The following is an 18940-nucleotide window of genomic DNA, read 5'->3' on the forward strand; positions in this document are numbered from 1 at the left end:
AAACCTACTGGAGGTCCTAGTCAGCTACATTTGGTCATCAAAAATGTTTGGGGAAGCAGGATGTTTGAGGGTTTTGGCTTCAGAGGCTTGTATGAGTTATGGCAGCTGAGCCTATTTAAAAAGATTAATTTTTGAATGTGATGTTAACTTAGTTCTCCCCCAGACAGAAGAAAAAATGTGAAGAGCAAGGAGAAAGGAAGCTGAGATGGTTCTGTTATGTGGTGTATGAAAATGAAAGCCAAAAGGTCACCTCACTTAATGACTCCAATTTTTATTTATGTTCTTGGTTATGAAAGAAATTAGTTTAAGTAATATAAGCAGAGATATGGTAATTCAAAACATGATTGTATACATCTAAATTTACAGTGTGTTGCCAATGGGATGTAGCATCGTAACTAAGGGTGCATTAATCACACGTTTGCACACATAATATGCGTTTGCTCAAACAAATTTGTCTCTAGTGATAACAAATTCAGTATGAAATAATTTGTTCAATATTTCTAGTATTTATATTTAAAATAAAATAGACTGTATTGCTTGTTTTATTAATAAAAGAAAGGGGCTAATTCTTAATATTGTCAAGTGCAAGCATCCTTTTACCAGGAAGGGTATTTAGTTATTTTGTTCATTTACAAAACTCAGTATGCAGTTTCAAAAGCAACTGTTTTTATTATTCCATGGAAGTGATAATCTGCTCATGACTTGGAGTGAGATTGATGTGTACATCATAGTAGGGAGTAATACAAAATGCTAAACAGATACGTGGTTTGTACATGTAATATTTGAACACATGCAATAATACTAATTTCTGAAGCGTGTGACTGTTATATATGCAGGTGTATTTTGAAATGAGACACTGTAAAAGTTGTGGGGTAATCTTACCTGAAAAATGAAATAATGATTTGGCCAGTTCCTGTTAACCATTTTTTGTGTAGAAGTTGGCTGTTTCTTGATGGGAAAATCCACTGGTAATGTTATATTGACAATATGTAATTCCCGTCCCTGTGTTCTGTGTTTTGTGGCAAAACACAACCTTTTTTTTGCCACGTGGCTGTGTTGTGAGGGACTATTATATTTAAAGTTATGTATTATTGCTAATATATGAGCAATGCTATCATTTTATTTTCTGTGGCACCCGAAGCAGAACAAAATTGTTAGTTCATCATCCTTTTAGTAATGTCTACTGGCAAGCTAATGCAAAATTAATGACATGCAGTGTGTTATTTACTCAGCTTGCAGCTTCTGTCAGAGGGTGTCTATTTTTATATATTACATCACCCCTGCTGTAGAACTCATATGTCCATTGGGATTTACTGTTCTTCTATTCCCTTTGGAAGGGCTCACATTGGTGTCATAACTGGATTTGTAATTGTGGTTGGATTTGGAAATTCAAAGAGAAACATTGAAGCTATGCAGTATTTTCTGCAACTGAAGTGTCAGTAATATTCCTGAGTTTCTTTTTTTTAGATACCTTATTGTCACTATGTCCTGTCTACAGCTTGCAGAGTTGCCAATACTTTATGACCACACATAGATGAAACTCTGGTTAATAATAGCATTGATTTTCCAGAGTATTGTGAGTTTTTTGCTGTTACTGACTTGTGATGTGCTCTTTTATATTATGTAAAAGATTGCTTTCCTGAGCTGTAGGGTATAAAACTAAATGTCATCAAAGCAGAAAGTTGTTCATGCAGCTGAAAAATGAATTTTTCATAACTCTTTTCTTAACTGATCGCTGTATAATGTAACTAAATACAAATATTGAATTTCCACCACTTAAACTTGATTGGAGCTGAGGAAGATTGAACAACCAGACACATACACGTGTTCTTAAATATTTCTTAAATAGGATATCCTCATTAGCATAAGAGGATGATGCTTATTTAGAAACAATGTTTGCATATAAAGTGCATATAGGGAAATGTGATTTGCCTATGCATTTATTTGTAGAATACCAATACAGCTCCTTTTAACACTGGTATCTCTATACAGGTGAGCATCAGGAATGATAGTTCTAATGTGGGCGTTTGTCCACTAAAGTATGGAAAGAAGCTGTCGGTTCATTTTTTCGCAAGCATCTGAGCCACTGTTATATGAGCTGTACTTGACATAGTGACTTGAAGATAATGCGATTAGTATTTGGTGTCAGTCTTCCCACAAAAGATTCTGTTTCTGAGTACTTTTAGTAGTGCTTTTGTATTTGATTTGAATAATTTAAAATTACCATTTTGATGACTGAATTTCAAGGCTTTAAAAAATTAATAGAAGTAGTAGTTTAAATATCCTGAGCAACTAAGGAAGTGTGTATAGAATGGAGGTAGGGGAAAGACAGAATATTCTGAGTTCCAGGAAGGCCAGCGGCGTCCTGGCTGGTGTCTGAAAAGGTGTGGCCAGCGGGGCAAGGGCAGTGACCGTCCCCCTGCGCTCGGCACTGGTGAGGCCGCACCTCAGGTACCGAGTTCAGGTTTGGGCCCCTCGCTGCAAGAGGGACAGGGAGGTGCTGGAGCGTGTCCAGGGACGGGCAGTGAAGCTGGTGGGGGGTCTGGAGCACAAGTCTTGTCAGGGGCGGCTGAGGGAACCGGGGTGTTCAGCCTGGAGAAAAGGAGGCTGAGGGGAGACCTCACCGTGCTCTTCAGCCGCCTGAATAGAGGTTGTCGTGAGGTGGGTGTCAGTGTCTTCTCCCAGATAACAAGTGTCCTCCAAGGACAAGAGGAAACAGCCTCAGGTTGTGCCAGGGGAGGTTTAGATTGGAGATTAGGAATATTTTCTTCACTGAAAGGTTTTTTTTTTGTTAAGCATTGGAACAGGCTGCCCAGGGTTGGCTGCCCAGTGGTTGAGCCACTGTCCCTGGAGGTATTTAAAAAGATGCACAATGTGCTGTTTCAAGGGCATGGTTTAGTGGTGGACTTGGCAGTGTTAGGTTAACAGTTGGAGTTGATGATTTTAAAGGTCCTTTTCAACATAAATGATTCTATGTTTCTAAGTGCAGAAAGTGAGTTATTCTTTCACTTTTTGTTTTGGATTTGCAAACACATCTTCCTTCTTGGGCAGCTGGCATATGTCAGTTTCTCACTGGTCTTGCAGTTACCAGTTGTGAAAGGGGGGGGGGGGGAAAGGCAAGACTGTTTTTCCATATTTTGAGATATTGATGTTATAGTCATGTCTGAAGGCTCCACCAAAGACTGGAACCTATTCCAACACATTTAAACATGAACCTTTCGTGACGAGTTTTGGTGCATGAGTATCAAACGAGTTTGAGATGAGGAAGGAGGAAATTAAAGGCAATACAAGAATTTAGTAATAAAACAAGAATGGTAACCTGCAACTCCTGGCTTCTAGTCTGGTCATGATCTTAAACAGTAATCTATGAAAGTAAATTAGAACTACATTGTGCATATCTCGTTTAACATAGCTTGGATTTTCACATGTTTGAAGCTTTGTGCTACTTGTAACTCTTGCTGTGTGGAAGTAATGCTTTAATTTCTATTTGTGAATTTTTTCAAGATACTTTTAAACAAAAAGTGCCAAAGTCTCTAAAACTAAACACTTCAGAGTCAGATATCGAAAATGTGCTGAAGGAAGGAGTAAAGGAGTTGACCAAGGTCTCAGGATAGAACTTTGAGGTTGTGTCTGTCATGGTAGTTTAGTGATGGTGGGTTCTTGTACTAAAAGAGAGGGATGTGCTTTGGCTTCTCTAAAAGCTGTGTTTGTTTAAAGTGAAGAAGGTACAGTTTTTGCAACTGTGTTTGCACATGCAACCTAATTCTGTTTCTAAGCTTTTAGTTGAGACTTGGCAGCCCAATTTGCAGATACTAGGCTTCTCTCAAAGTGCTGTCACAGCTGCTAATGGAGATGCAGCAATGTCCATCATACTTACCAGGTAGTCTTAGTTTTAATAATTTAGCAAGGATTTGTCTTGGCCAAAGGTGCTGGTTAGGAAAAAAGGTGGAATAACTTATTTAAAAACTACTAAGTCTGAGATAAAATCTTCTAATGTGTGAACCCATTAGATGTGTGTATTACCGCACCCTGGCTAGTCCTGCTCAGTGTAGATGCTGTTGTCCGTGTTTGTGTGTTCCAGTAGGTGACGGTTCAGTTCAGGGGGGCTAACAAGTCCTGAGTAAAGTAAGGTAGTTACCTTGGATTTTCCACAGGGTTTATGTGTAAATTCTTTCCTTGTCCTTCACTGCCCTGTTAACATGAAATGAAGTTATTCTTAGATACGAGGCTGAGCACCCGTGAGTCCTTTTTAAATTCCTGGTTTTTACACATCTCTGATGGAAACTTTTTTTTTTTGTATAATGAAAAAACTATTATTGTTTTATGTAAGGTCGAGTCAAAGTGTTGGCATTCTGTTGTATGAGTAATAGGTATAGGGAGCTGGGCTCTAGTGTTGAGTGGTTAGCCTTAATTATCTTTGAGTTTTCAGATAGCAAGATTTTGACATGCACCTTGAACAGCTGACAGGTGTTACGGATACTGTTGATGTGCTTTCACTCTTACATTATTTGTATATATGTTTCTGTGTATGCATGTGGTAAAACACAAACTATTTTACCTTTTCTTCTTTTCACTGAATTATATTTTCTGTATTACTCTTGACTGTTGTAATTTGGTGAGTATAAAGGCCAGCAGCTAACTGGTTTTAAAGTCTGCAAATGATCCATGGTGCACAAAAGATCATCTTAATAGTAAGCATGCTGACAGCTTTTCCGACAGTAATCTTGGAATACAAAAAATGAAGAATCAAATTATTAGGGAGACTCAATCTGGTAGGTGCACTTCTACCTAATTTTATTTAACACATCTATATCTGTTGTTGTAATTGTAAGAGGAAAATGTGGTGTTAAATTTGCAAAGTGGGGCATACATCAGTTAATGGTAGTTGGCTCCCTGATTTAATTGACTGGGAAAGAGAAGAGGGAAAGCACATTTCTTAGCATTTTATATTAATTTCTCCTTATTTGAAGGATGTGATGTTGCATTTTGACTTTTTTCCTATCTGAAACCAATTTGGTTCATTTTTCTTGATAATTATTTTTAAAAGTAAGGGACAACTGCAGTTGCATGGGGTTTGCTACTGATAAAAGTGAAAGGTCTAGATAAATTATTTCGGTACAGTTGCTAGAGCCAGGGCACAAAGCTTTCAAGATGTGTTAGTGCATGGTGCGTTACACAAGGGAGGATGTGCATGGGCGTGAGGAGAGAGCTCTCCAAAAAGAAAATGATCTTATGCTGGTAAACTGTTTTTAGTGTTGATTTTAATTGGGAACCCCTGGAGTAGTCTCTTTGGAAAGTCTCCCTGGATAAGATTGTGGCTGGAGACAAAAACAACAGTTATTTCCTTCCAATAGGCAATTGAAGTGAATGAAAATCCTCTGTAACAGCAACTGGCCCTTTCAAAGTTAAACTTCCTCAAAATACCAGAGACAAGTAGTTAGTCTCCTCAGGAGATGTCCAAACAAACTTTCAACAAGGTGGACAGAAAGGACTCAGCATCACCTACAAAGTAAAAATGGCACACAGTTTCCACCATTGTTTGGGGAATTCAGAAACCTAACAGCAAACTGGAGGTTTTCAGCCAGTCCTGTCTATTTTTGCACCTTAAACATAGTGGCAGGAGTTTCAGATTCTCCCTTAAAGCTTGTAAGTAAGTTCAAGGAAAACCGTTAGAAAGCATATCGTATTTGCTTAAAGCAAAAATACTCCCCCTCCACTGCTGCCAGAATCTGCCAATGAATAAAAAACCCAACAAAAACCAACAGAACAAAACAACTAGCATTTAGAGAAGACTGCAAAACCCAGGTTTTTGCTTGTTGTTAATTTACTAATATTTTACACTAAAACATTAAATAATTGTTCCCCTGCCTTGGGTGGTCTCAGATACATTCATTTCCATGCCAGAACAATCGCCCTTGTGATTCAAATGTGTCAGCATATTTCAGGTAACAGGATTCAATGGGGCTGGTAAACAACATAATGGTCTAGAATTTGGGTAGCTGATTGACCTCGGAAAAATCCCTGAGTTTTATTCATACCTTTTAAGAATGCAGCAGTAGGATACACATGAAAGAGGTGTGCAGTTATCCAGGCTCCAGAGAGTTTTCTTGAATTATTATACAGTGAAGAACATGAAATTTTGGGGGTGCTTCACGTGAGTGAAGAATTTGTCCCTGATTTCTTGCTGTGAAATTAGTATGGACACAATGATATTTGGGGTTTTGTGTTCTTGTTATGTTTTTCTTTCAAGACAGTAAGGCTATTTTATCTCAGTAGTGAACACTGTCCCCAGTAGGTATGGATGTCAAGCTATTGTTTATCTGGTAAAGAGGCCTTGCTAGTCCTATATGCCTGATACCATAATACTTGATCTCAGAGAGTGTTTGCTTTTTTGTTTTCATGCTTTTTTCACAGTTTAAAAGCAGAAAGCATGTTCTCGGGTTTAATAAACACGTTATCTTAAATTATTGTCCTTACACCAAAGTGAGAAAATTTTATGAGTATCAGGAAAAACTTAATCTGTCCTGTCAGACTACATTTTTTCAACTCCCGAAGTACTGAAATAGTTAAGGAAACTAATCTGTGACCATTCTGCCAATTGAAGTAATTAATATCTCAAATTTTAATGTCTAATTTTTAACATTTAATAATGATAATATGTACTTCTAAACCATGTTATGTGCGTTAGGCTTGTGTAAGTAATAACCCTTTGCTTTATGTAAAAAACACAGTTTTTACATATATGTTTTTACATAACGAGTCAGTTAAACATCACAGAAAGTTTGTTTTCTACATACATACTAAATAGGATACTGATCTTGCAAGTAAAATTTAATTGGACCTTTTAAGTGTTGCAGGAACGCAAAAGATATGTTGATTTTTTTTTCTCTTTTTAAAAGTATTGTCAGATTTAAAGCATGAATAAATATGGAATCTAGAGAAAAGCTTGGGTGCTCTGTTACTGTGGTGAGGCTTTGCTCAAGTTGGTTTTGTAGGCTAGATTAGATACTCTGGAAATGTGACATCTTGTCACATTTTGGGTGTGTATCCATCAGGTATAGGTTTCCTTCGTGTCCGTCCTCACATAATCGTCATATATAAGAGAATTCGATGGCAAGTATTTTAAATGAATACTATAGCTTGCCCCTATTTTAAGATGGATGGTATGTAAAGAGAAAGTTTGCTGTACTGAAAACAGAGCTGTGCACAGAAGGTGACAAATGAGTCTGCCATCAAAGGGAAGATTGACAGACTATGGCACATCTACCCAGCTGAGGCAGCAGCCTGACTGCTCGGGGCTTGTCATTATTTTAAAGATCTGGATTATAGATTCATCTGCAGCAGCAGCTCAACAGAAGGGCATTTGTTCAAATGGTCTGTAACATTAGTAAACATGTTGTCAAAACAGCACACGTAGCTCCATTGTAACTGTTGCTTTGGTGTTGCCAGTGGTGTGGTGAGCATTGTTATAGTGACGTTAATGCCACAGCTTTACGAATGAAAATAAATATTTGCAAATGCTATTACTTTATCCATGAGTTTTGGCCAAAGTAGTATTTTAGTCATAGGAATTCACCTTAGATAATTTTCCTTTATTCAACAGAGTTTTGTTTCAAGTTCTCAAGAAAATGCAAGTAGGACAGGTGTGCTTGGACCGCGCCATGTCTGTGTCATGCTGATAAACAGGAAGTCACTTGCATGAAAGTGGGTCATATGGCCAGAGATTTAAATTACTGGCAGTAAATTTGCCAAAATACATTAGAACAAGACTTTCATATCGTATGTGGCATAGAAATACATTGCAGCGTTTGGAGTGAATTATTGTTCCAGGCTTTTGCTGGTTTCAGTTGATGTTTTTAAATCTGATGGGAGCATCAAGTTGTTATTTGGTGATCTCTCTCCTAAGGCTAGTGGGGGGGAGAGAGCATCAGCATCATGGAGTTCAGAAGCACGCTCCTGGGAGCTTGATGGTTGTGTGTCCAATAGCCTTTATCTTAAAATTCAGTTTTAAATCTACATTTCTTTCCAAATGAGGAGGGCAGAGGGGAAGTTAAGATATGTTTGCCTTAATCTCCTTAAAATTATGCACTCCTTTCTTGCACTTTTCAATGTAGCTGTCTATATTCCACCTACACAACTGTGTAGTATCTGAATGTTTTTGGGACACACAAGGCAATTGTGGCTTTTTTGCCTTATTCCTTGGTCTTTGTTTCTATTTCTTTGACTTCCCTCCCCCATTTTCTAGCGACGGTAGTCATGAAGTGGCAGTAAATTTGGTGACCTTACAGTGTTCTGTTGCCTTTTGTCTACATTTTTGAACATGAAGGAAATGATACTTTACATTGTGTTTAAAGGGAAGGGGAAAATGTGCTGATAACTTTTTTTTTTAGGTGCTTCAGGAAAAGAATGGTTTCTGTGTATGTAATCTTTATAAAATTTTAAGTACTCCTGTAAATAACTGTGAGTTAACGTGACTGCTCAAAATCGAAGATTTGAGGTAATCTATTGTTGCAGCATTTGTCATTAACCTAGAAAGGTTTAATACTGTAAGCAGCATTGTTGACACTGTTTAGCAGAATAATACCCATGTGAGATTACGTTCTAGAATGTGAAATAGTTGAGAGGCATTACAAATGGTACATGCTGCTGCGATCTCTACCAATTTTTACTTTGAATTCAGAACTACTGTGTATGAATCCTGAGGGTAGTCCAAAGATGTCCTAATCTTTTTAGTTACTTTTGAAAGGGATTTTTTAAACATTCTTTTCTGTGACTCATAAAGAGTCTTATAAATGCAGTATTTTGAAAGCATCTGGAAATAGCTCACCATGTCCAATTACTGCACATCAGGTTTATTAACATCTCACTTTAATCACCTAAAAGCATTTGTGAAAATGTCTTGCTTTTTTCAAACTTTAAGCAAGGAATTCTTACATGGATTTTGAAATAAAAGTGAACACAAAGTTGCAATTAGGTTTTGTATAAACTTTTCATACTTGTTGATGACAGAAACTTTCCAGGACATATTGTTCTGGTGTCTTACACTGATCTAAATTCTATTTGTTCTTCACTAAAAGATAAAACGTCTCCCTGAACTGCTTTATTTTTTTTTAATATATATAAAATATAATCTATATGTAATTATTTTCTGAACTGGTAATGGGCAGTGATGTGATTTTTCCGCATCACTGTACCTGGGAAGTGGTGGCAGTTGCAGAGGGAGGAGTAGGGAAATGGAATCAACCATTTATTTCTTTAAATTGGTTTTACTCAGAAATTGCCTGCGAGTGGTGCTTTCTTTGCCTAATTACATAAATATCACTTTTCCATTTTGAATATAAAGAGGCTATTTTTCTATGAAGAAAATCACCAAGTTTTTGTCAGTCTGATGCATGTGAATGTCAATTAGACTTTGTTATGTTGATTTAACTTTTGGATTCATGTGTGAAGTGCTAAGTTAATTTTCTAACAGGCAAGTAGAAGTGTATAGTAGTCACCAGCGTAAGTATTAAGGAAGTGTTTCATGGCATCGTCATCTAGAATTTTTGAATTTCATTACTGTTTTAATGGTTTTATTGATGTTTTCATATTACTCTTCAAGGCTTGTGCCACAGAAACTTATGTTAGATTTTGGTTGGAAATAGCAACAAGTGCAGAGTAAGATGAGTGTTGATAGTTATGTATGTAATGGAGTTCAGAAAGTGGTGTGCTCGCTTCCTACGCTGGATTTTTTTCCTGACATAAGTGTAAAACACCACACTCAAATTCTGCTTGTGGTGTTAACCACAAGGCCACCGAATCAAACTCAAGAGGATTTAAATTGCTTTGTCAACAAGTAATATTTTTTAAATTTTGTACTAGCTAGTGAGGGTTTGTTTAAGCTTCCTAGAATGAGTAAATTCTGCTCTCTGGTCAGCACTTAATCAGAAAATTGATTGCACTCATCATAAGACTGTTTTACAAGGCTTAAGCATAATTTTCAAACATTTTAAAATCATCTGTTAGTTCCACTGGCACATTGCAAAGACTTTTAAAAACTCTAAACCCATTTTTTAATTCAATCATTTAAAGAATAACTTACCTTTTAGCATAGTCTAGAAGACCAAGGGCACAAGTGCCATTAAAGTCTCATAAATGTAAAAATATTAAATTTAAAGTGTGCTGTGTATGAAACTGTGCCCTTAGAATAACTATGCAAAAAATAGACCAGATATTTCAGGATCTCTTCTTGCTTTACTAGAATTCATTTCCACTAATTTTTATAGCCTCATTTACTAGCAGTCATTGTCAGTACCGAAAGAAATCACTGTGTAACAAACTGAACTCATTATCAGTGGACATGTTATTCTGGGGGAAGGCAGCTGCAGTTTGTATGACGTAGTATTCATTTATTTCCTGTGTGTTTATGCCTGTATAACAACTGTTGGTCTTTTTTTTTATTATAATTGTTCTTGTGGGGGGTGGGAAAAAAGACACTTTGAAGTTACTTTAAGAACAGACGGTCTCTTATTTTAAAGAATGTGTTGTAAACGTGTTATAGAGAACTGTGCTGAAGTTGAAACCTAATGGAAGAGTGGCATGTTCCTGTTTGCCCGGGCTTGGTGTCCCGTTTCAAGTGGCGTGAATTCGTGGCACTTAAGACATACGTCATATAGGGCTGACAATTAGTTTGTTGCTCGAGCGCGTTCCCCGGTGCGTTTCAGCTCCTCTGCAGTATGATGCTAGTATAACAGAAGTGGTGTAGTGTAAATGGGAGTGACTGGGGAAATTTCTGAGTTTCAGATATAATTACAGTCAGAGAGGAGAATTATAAAAGCCATATGTATGTCAATCTCTTCCAGATCTCGCATCCTCTTTAGTTTTTAGTGGAATTTGTGTATTCGGTGTGTGAGAAGAAGCCAAAGGTATATTCAGAAAGGCATTAAATGATGTGCTGAGGGTTTCTGGACATTTACCTGCCATAGCCCTTGGGCATATGTGGCCTGCGTAGCGGCAAAGCTGCTGAAAATCTGGGAGAGCTCATCAAGTGCACTCTTTATAAATACTTGATAACAATGTTTACAGCTCTGCATCAGCAGTCTTTTGGGTGCGGGAAAAGGGGAGGTGATGTCAACCCCTCTGCTTTATCCTCACCTTCATTGAAAGTGTTCAGTTCAGGATCTGGCGAGGCAAACGTGGGTCCTTATTCCTACTCTGACTTCAGTGATACTCTTGGGAGCCAGCAGGGAACGGATCCCTCCCCTCTGGGGCTGCCTGGATCTCCAGAGGCTGATACCAGATACAGGCAAGAGCATGCTGCTTTATCTGCATTGTCCATCTCTACCTTAATGAGTGAAATGGTTAAGTATCGGAGGGGGCGAGCCTCGAGGAATGTGTCTTCCATTTGACTTGAATATTTCGGTGGATAAAGGGAGAGGGAGGGAGAGGAGAGGGAGAGAGAGAGAGAGAGAAATCCACTTACATCACTCGAACTGCATTGAGTGTGTGCCTGTGTGCAGGTTAAGAGACAGACTACAGTGTCTTTGCTTTCTGCAGGAAGCAGCAATGCCGTTTGTATCCTAAGAGGAATTTTTTATTTAGAAAAGGAAGCATTCTTTCTACCCAGGAAATGGCTTTCCTTGTGCGTTGCTATGCCAACTGCCTGCAGCCATGGTCTTCCAAAGTAAGCACAATAACGTAATTATATTGGCGTATTGCATTCAGACTCATGATTCTCTGGGCTTGTGTGTGCGTGTGTGTGGAACTGTGTTGTGTTTTTGTTGCTGACTCTTCGGGCACTAGACATGCTTGTCTTGATTGCGAAGAACAGGCATCATAAAATTAAATGTCCATCAATGTCATGCTGCTAAGATTAATTGTGCAAACTTGGTTAGCTGAGTGGAACAGAGATCACTGGTCACTACTCTGTCAGCATCATTAGCAGCCAGGGGAGGAGGTCCCTATTCCCGTGCTCTGCCCTGATTTTGGGGGAGTGGAGGGTAGTGGTGGAGGGGGGAGGCTGCGTATGCGAGTGTGTGTGATTGCAAATGAAACAGGAGTATTAACAATGCTGGGCTGAATGCTGGAGGCTGGTTCCTGCACCCTGACTAATATAATACTCTATTAAGCCTTTCTGAGGGAGTCTCTGTGCAGTCAGCCATTTTAGCTTTTTTCCTCCTTTTTCTTTTCTTCCCATTCCTCAGGCTCAGGGAATGGTTTTGTTCCCTTGCATGAACGCTGGATACGTAGGGTTTCATCAGGCTCTGTACGTCCTGACATGCTTAGACTTCCAGTGTTGCAAAAATGGAGACTAACGCTGTCGTTTGGATTGCTGCTCTGCACTACAAGTGCGAGGGGGGTTTTGAGCTTACCAGTAGTGACACTTTTAGCTCCAGCTTGGTTCCCCCCCGTCCCTCTTTTTAATTTAACGCTGTAGAGGGTGACTTGCCATCCATAAGAAATTGGTACATGATGTGTAAATTCAGCTCAGCTTATGTTTCTTCATTATGAAACCACTTGCAATCCCAGCTAACCATGGAGTTATGGGCCAGCAGGAGAAACACTCAGTAAGTATTGCAAATTCTGCTTGTTCTATCAATAACCTGTCACGGGCAAACTGCATGAGATTGAAACTGCTTGTCGTCCTGCGCACGGGCGTTCCTGCTTGTGAATTTAATAGCGGGTTTCAAGGGAAGGCTGTACCTGAAGTGGCATTAGAGTCAGTGGCTCTATTTAAGACTGTTTTTAGCTTAGAAAAGGCAACTCAGTAGGCTTTTTCTGAATGTTTTATTTCCTGGAAAAATGCTGACATGCTTTCATTGGGCAAGAAGCTATGAGCATACAGTTAGAATCTTTGTGCATTTTAAAACTTTAAGGAAATATTCAAGCTGTAGGAGAAGTGATATAATTGTAGGTGGTGATAAGAGTAGATTTATTCTGTCTAGTGTGTGGTACTAGTGTGCTGTTGCTTTGTAGCATGGCATTTAACATCTGTGATATGCTTATGCTGAAAATGCAGAAACTGTTAGTAAAACATGGAATGAACAAAAGGCGTTAAGTACTGATGCTTTCTAATTGATCCCATGAGTCAGCTACACCTTTTGTCATGCTTTAATCCCATAGGCTGCCTGTGTTTATTGTTTGGGAAAAATGCATTCATAAGCAGACGAGCAAACATTATTTAACAAGGCCTCAGGTGTCAGGAATTAGAAATTTAGGTTTTGCGTGATAAAATGATTCTAGAAGTATAGATTCTAGAAGTATAGTTAACACGGTTAAATCATGCTAGATTTTATATGGTTCAATATAATGTCAATCTTACAATTTGTTTCTTGAAAAGATATCTTTTATGTATATCGTCCGTGCATACTATGTGTTAGAATGTGTATGGGAATGTGTTCAGTATGTTCAGCATATACAGCTAAAAATAGTAAATACTAGGAAGATGTGGTAGCAGGAACTTTTTAAAAGAGGAACATTTTCTTCAAAAATTCAGTTTTGATTGTGCAGAAATACAGAAACTAGTCTAGAAACATTTCAGAATGTGTCTAGTGAATTTTTCTTAGGCATGTAGCAGGCATACCAGTTTCTTGTTATAGACTGTTTTGTTCCTTTCCCTTCTTCTAAATGACATTCTAAGTATAAAGGAGTTCATGTTACCAAATCATTTGGTGTTGATGAAATATTTAGAACTTAACCTTTTTTAAAAAATTCTCCTTTCCTCCTGACAGTCAAGTACTGAAGAAACTGAAGTAGAATAGGATACCTTCAATTTGCAAATAGGAATAGAATGAGAAAGCTCTATATGTGTTGGTTTCTCCTGCTCTTTCTGCTCTCCAAAGAATCTTGATGAAAAGTTCTAGATTACTTCTGGTAACACAGCAAGTCTAACTGATATAAAGTATTTGCTGATTGATAAAGAAAAAAATTAACCTGGCATTTTAGAGACTTTACAGTACAAGCTCTGTCACATTGTATTTGTATTAGAGTTAATTAAATCACAGAGATAAATTTCACTCTCTGGGCCAAAATGTAGGAATAGTAGAAGGGAAAGGGTCAAGGTATTGCTTTACAAGAAAATTAGTTTACCTTAAGAAATGTCTGCATACATGTAAGAGAAAGAAATCATATTTTCCATGGAGCTGCCATGCAATTACAGATTTTGCATGAACAAAATATTTAGTTTAGAGTTCATATAGAAGTTTAAAATGCAACTGTTAAGACATGATGTAGCTCAGCGAAAAACACCACTTTGGCAATGAAACTTTCCATGCTTGCTTTCCAGGTAGAGGTTATTTTGCATGGAAAATCGGACTAAAAGATGTGAATTCTTGGTAGAGAGGGAAGGCAAGCTTGGCGTTTCAAGGTGTACAGACTTGCTTTGCCTAAAAGGAAAACTTATTGAATTAATAATTTTTGGTGATGAGTCATTTTTATGTTAATATGTTCCCAGAATCCTGAATTTTTTATTGATATCTGACTTGATCTTATTTCAAGGGGAGAGCCTTAATTAATTCTGTCACATCCCCTCCGAGAGGCTCACAGCTTAAATTGCTGGGACAATCTGGATTTGAGTGCAAAAATCTCATGTGCAAGGTTTCACAAAATTCTGTGAATGAATTTTAGTGATACTGTTAAATCTTAATTTCACACTAGTTTATTTAGGGAGTGAGCAACATGATTTAAATCAACTGTTTGGTGATCATTATGGTGAAAACAGAGGAAAAGTGAAAAATTCTGTTGCATTTCCTAGATTATTTAATGTAAGAAATAAAATGAGCAGCATCAATCGAGTGTACTGGTCCTACGTGCCTCATTTAATAAATTGGAAGAGTTTGAAGCAGTGCTACAGATACCTGTCTGAAGGTGGTGTTGATCTATGGGTGATGTTCCTTGAGGCACAGCTGTTGTCATCTGCCAAACAAGGAGTAAAAGTATGCTTTGGATGAAAGATGGCAGAGAACTGAAAGCTGGATTGTTGCCAGAGTAGTTCTGCTTAGTTCTTGTATTTCACGTACTTCACCAGATTTCATTTATTTTGGTACATTCATTCTGTCTGGCTGTGTCCTTGCTCGTTTTAATAGTCCTCTCAGCTACCTTTGTAGTGCTTTCATGATAATTTTCCTAATCTCAAATGTCAGGACACTGATGTTTCAAAAATGATGAGTGATGTTTCAAAAAATGCTGCTTTGTGGATGTTGAAACAACAATCTCTTGAGAAGCTTCACACATCACATCTTGTACCTGTGCTATGGGAAAAAAAATCACATGAAGGTCGAGTGCATGAAGGTTCCCACGGTAGGCTCGGGCCTTCTAAAATGTTATCTATCTATCTCATTTCTCCTTTTTCCTTGTATGTGTGGTTTGTAGGGCCTTTACTCAAGGTAATTTAAAAAAAAAAAAACTGAAAACATTACTGACAGGTATAATGACTTTTAAAAATGTGATTTGAGATGCATAGTTCTTTCATGCCTGTGTAATGAGTTGCAGAGTACATTCAAATGACTTACGCACAACCTTTAAGAAAGTGTAAGTTACATTTTTACTTCAGGTATTATTGAAATAAAATCTTCTAATAAAGGATATGTTTCACTGCCAGCACAGTGACTGTCCTTGAGTGATCACGTAGGTGCTGCAGTCTTTTGATGTGCTTGACCTGTCTTGATTTACTGAAAAATATTGAAAGCAATAGGTCAAATATTTGCCTTGTTTTTACCATATTTTAATGCACAAAGATTTGTGGCTCTGTGCTATGGGCCCCCTCACTCCCAGGAATGAGAAGGAAATGGGTGGTATTTTAAGGAAATGTCTTGAGTGGTAATTGTTCAAATATGGTTATTTTGGTTTGATGTGTAGCAAGAGTGTTGGTTGGTGTGCTTTCCGAAGAAACCTAGCACTACACAGAATAAGCATGATTTTCTGTTACTGGAAGAGATCATCAATATTGTCTTATAAGTCAATAAATGTAATCTGGGACAGTTATTTGACCTTTGAGTGAGCATCATGCAGCACTAATAAGGGGAAGAGAGGTGTGATGTGATCAGGTGGCTATGCTTGGTAAGCTCCTATATGTTTTTATACATATATATACACATGTATTTATACCTCTTTCTGGGGGAAAAAAAAAAAAAAAAAAGATGCATGAAAAAGAACTCCAGCTAGGTAGTAACCTATTAGCTACTGTAGTTGCTGATGGTTGTGATTTTGTTCATCTTAATGAACTGCATTGCACTGGGACTTGACAGAAATTTTTTTTCTGTTGTTGTTAAGCACCTTTACTTTTATCACTTATTGAAACCGGATTTATGGTTTGGCCCCTTCTGATTATTCCTTTCCTTTTGATTTGTATATTTTGAAAAAAAAATCCTCCCTGAAGACCAATAAAGGAGTTGTGGATTTTTCATGTGATTAGGAATAGTGTTTCACCTCTTCATAGATGCATTATGATACAGTCTTTAATTACATGTCCACCTATATTCCACAAGATTGATCTCAAGATGGATAGTGCAGGTTTAATGAACAGTTGTTTGATATTTTGGACTAACTTAATTGCATAGAAGGCCAGGTTATGTTTATGGTGTACTATTCAAGTCCTACTCGGAAGATGAAAGCATTAATTATTTTTGTTTCTTCTGTATCTTTTTAAGGTGTTTGTAACTACAGTGTTCATGCAATTCATTAAAGTGTGTGTGTGTGGGGCATTATCTTAAGCTTTCATGTAGCGATGCCAAAGCTAATCTTTGGCAAAAAGTAAGGGCAGAATTTTGAGAACTTAAGATGTTTATTCCTCAGCATAGCTAGGCCTAAGGAATTGTTCAAAGTGTGGATTTTGTTACTTCAGTTTTCTGTGTACCGGCCCAGTGCAGGCACCCACAGACTAATGATCATCTTAAAGGTTGATTTTAAGTGACTTGCCTGGCATCCTACCAGGTATCTGTGGTAAAGCCTGGATAAATTCCTGTTCTCCAGGACAACATTTAACTGCAGATTTTCTCAAAAGCTTATAAATTGCAAAATTTGGGTCATTTCATAGGAATGACAGTGAATGCATTAGTGACCTGTAGAGATGGCAGTGAAAGCATCCTTGGCACGTAGGAGATGTCCTGCCATCTTTCTGTTACTGTTTCAAGGCCTGGAGATTGCACAACATATTTAAGAGAAAAACAAACAAAAACCCCCCACACCATAAAAGCCACCATCTGTATGTGTAGTGTGTGTGTGTGCACAGAACTGCTTTCTCTACCTTCTTAAGAAGTAGCTGAAATTTTTTTCAGGTAACATGGACAGCTGCCATAGAAGATCTCACAGTAGGGAATTTGTGTAGCAAGTTTATAAAGTAGGAAAAGTTCAGGCCTCATGATTAGAATTGGGAAACTAGCATGATCAGTATTACTGATTCTGGTTTATGGTCCAAAGTGGCCAGACCTAGTGGCGGTGTTGGAGTGCTTGCAAAGTGATATTTATGATGGTGCACACTGAAACGGGTCGTTCATAGTCAGAGTACAGATGTGAATCTGAAAAGGAAAGTCAGCTGCTTCCAAAATGCTATTTTGAGGCCAACAGACTGACACTATTTATCATTACTGAGTTGTAGGCACTCTGCCTGATCTTCAGGCATGTTGAAAATCCAGCTGAAATTGAGCTGCTGATACCCAACCATTATAGAAACACCTATCCCAAGCAACCAAAAAGGCAAATGTCAAAAGAAACAAAAATCCTAAATCCTTTAAGGTACTGTTGATTTGCTCTTGTTTCTACAAGTTTAATAAAGATACAGGAATAACAGAAGCTCTAAAAAGCAGAAGATAATAGACTGTGTTGTGCAAAGTAGCATAGGTTAAGAATATCAGGGAATTAACAATATGCACATAGAGTAGCATGAAGTCCACTGTAACTAAAGCAAGCAGAGTCATCTGAGGAAATCCTGTGCCTCAGTATCTCAAGTTGATTCTTCCACCTGCAAAATATTTGGACTCCCTTGCAGAATACTGGCTCAAGAGTTTTAAACAGTGGTGCTTAAGTGATTTCCAAGTGATGTAAACTTAACAGTTTAGCAAATGGACCGGTAAAAATATTCCAGCAAGACGAAGTAAATTAGATTTTTTGAAATTTCATTTTTAATTATAAAAGGCAGGGAATCTCAGATAGTGGTATGCAAAGAAATATGTAGTTTCTAAGAGGATTAGAAACTGCTGTCAGTTGTGTTGGTTGTTTTTGCCGTTGCTGCTGCTAATACTCTAGGATGTAAAAGTGAGGGAAAGTGTCTCATGTGCTATATCTGCTGCTGAGATGACCTGAAGTTCATCTGCAAAATAGTGCTCATACTTGATGACTTTACAGGTTGTCTGCAAAATCAATGAAATATCAAGTGATAACTGCATATGATAAAACAATACGAGTATTAGGAACCATGATTTCTGATTTCTAAACCAGAATTGCATAAATATTTAAACTGCGTTCAGCTCATCAGCTGTCTGGGATAATGAATGATGTCAGTGCTGGAAACTCTTAAGTGTAATTTTTTTTTAAAAAAAAAACTCATTTAAAGTTTGAGATATTTTTTTGTTCCTTGGTGTATTCTAGGCTTTAGATTGCTACAAATTAGTCCTTAACAGCATCCTTGATGTTTGAAATGCTGAACTAATTTTGCTAACCCTTTCATGAATACACAGTGGTGTGATTTTTGTCTGACTGAAAGAAATACAAAATTTTATGGACCTCGGGATTATTGTATTAAAGTCTGATTTTCATTTTTGTTACCTTAGTTGCAACAGCAGATAGATAACCAGACTATTAGTTATTTTCACTTACTATTGTTGATGTGTTCTTGATAGTGCCTCTAAGTTTAAAAGTTAATAGAAGTAATACTACTAGGAAAAAAAAAAATCACCAATCTTGATAGGATATTTCAGCAGTTTGTGCAAGTTAAGGCAATACTGAAGCAGTGTTTCCAGTGTTCTAT

At 37.6% G+C, this 18940-nt stretch overlaps 1 protein-coding gene across 9 annotated transcripts in view; it reads left to right on the forward strand.

The window, feature by feature from the left end:
- Nucleotides 1-18940, forward strand: part of RAPGEF2 (Rap guanine nucleotide exchange factor 2) — a 197634-nt gene that overhangs the window by 111679 nt on the left and 67015 nt on the right. The window contains exon 1 of one of the 9 annotated variants that reach the window (XM_080377608.1): nt 9123-12545. The exons of 7 other annotated variants lie outside the window; for them this stretch is intronic. In XM_080377608.1, coding sequence (XP_080233734.1) covers nt 12486-12545 — 60 coding nt within the window. In that variant the 5' untranslated portion in view covers nt 9123-12485. Of the gene's footprint in view, nt 1-9122; nt 12546-18940 lie in introns of those variants that run through there. One more of the 9 variants, XM_080377609.1, reaches the window with a different exon arrangement.

The sequence above is a fragment of the Falco punctatus genome (genome assembly GCF_963210335.1).
Source record: "Falco punctatus genome assembly, chromosome: 1".
NCBI lineage: Eukaryota > Metazoa > Chordata > Aves > Falconiformes > Falconidae > Falco > Falco punctatus.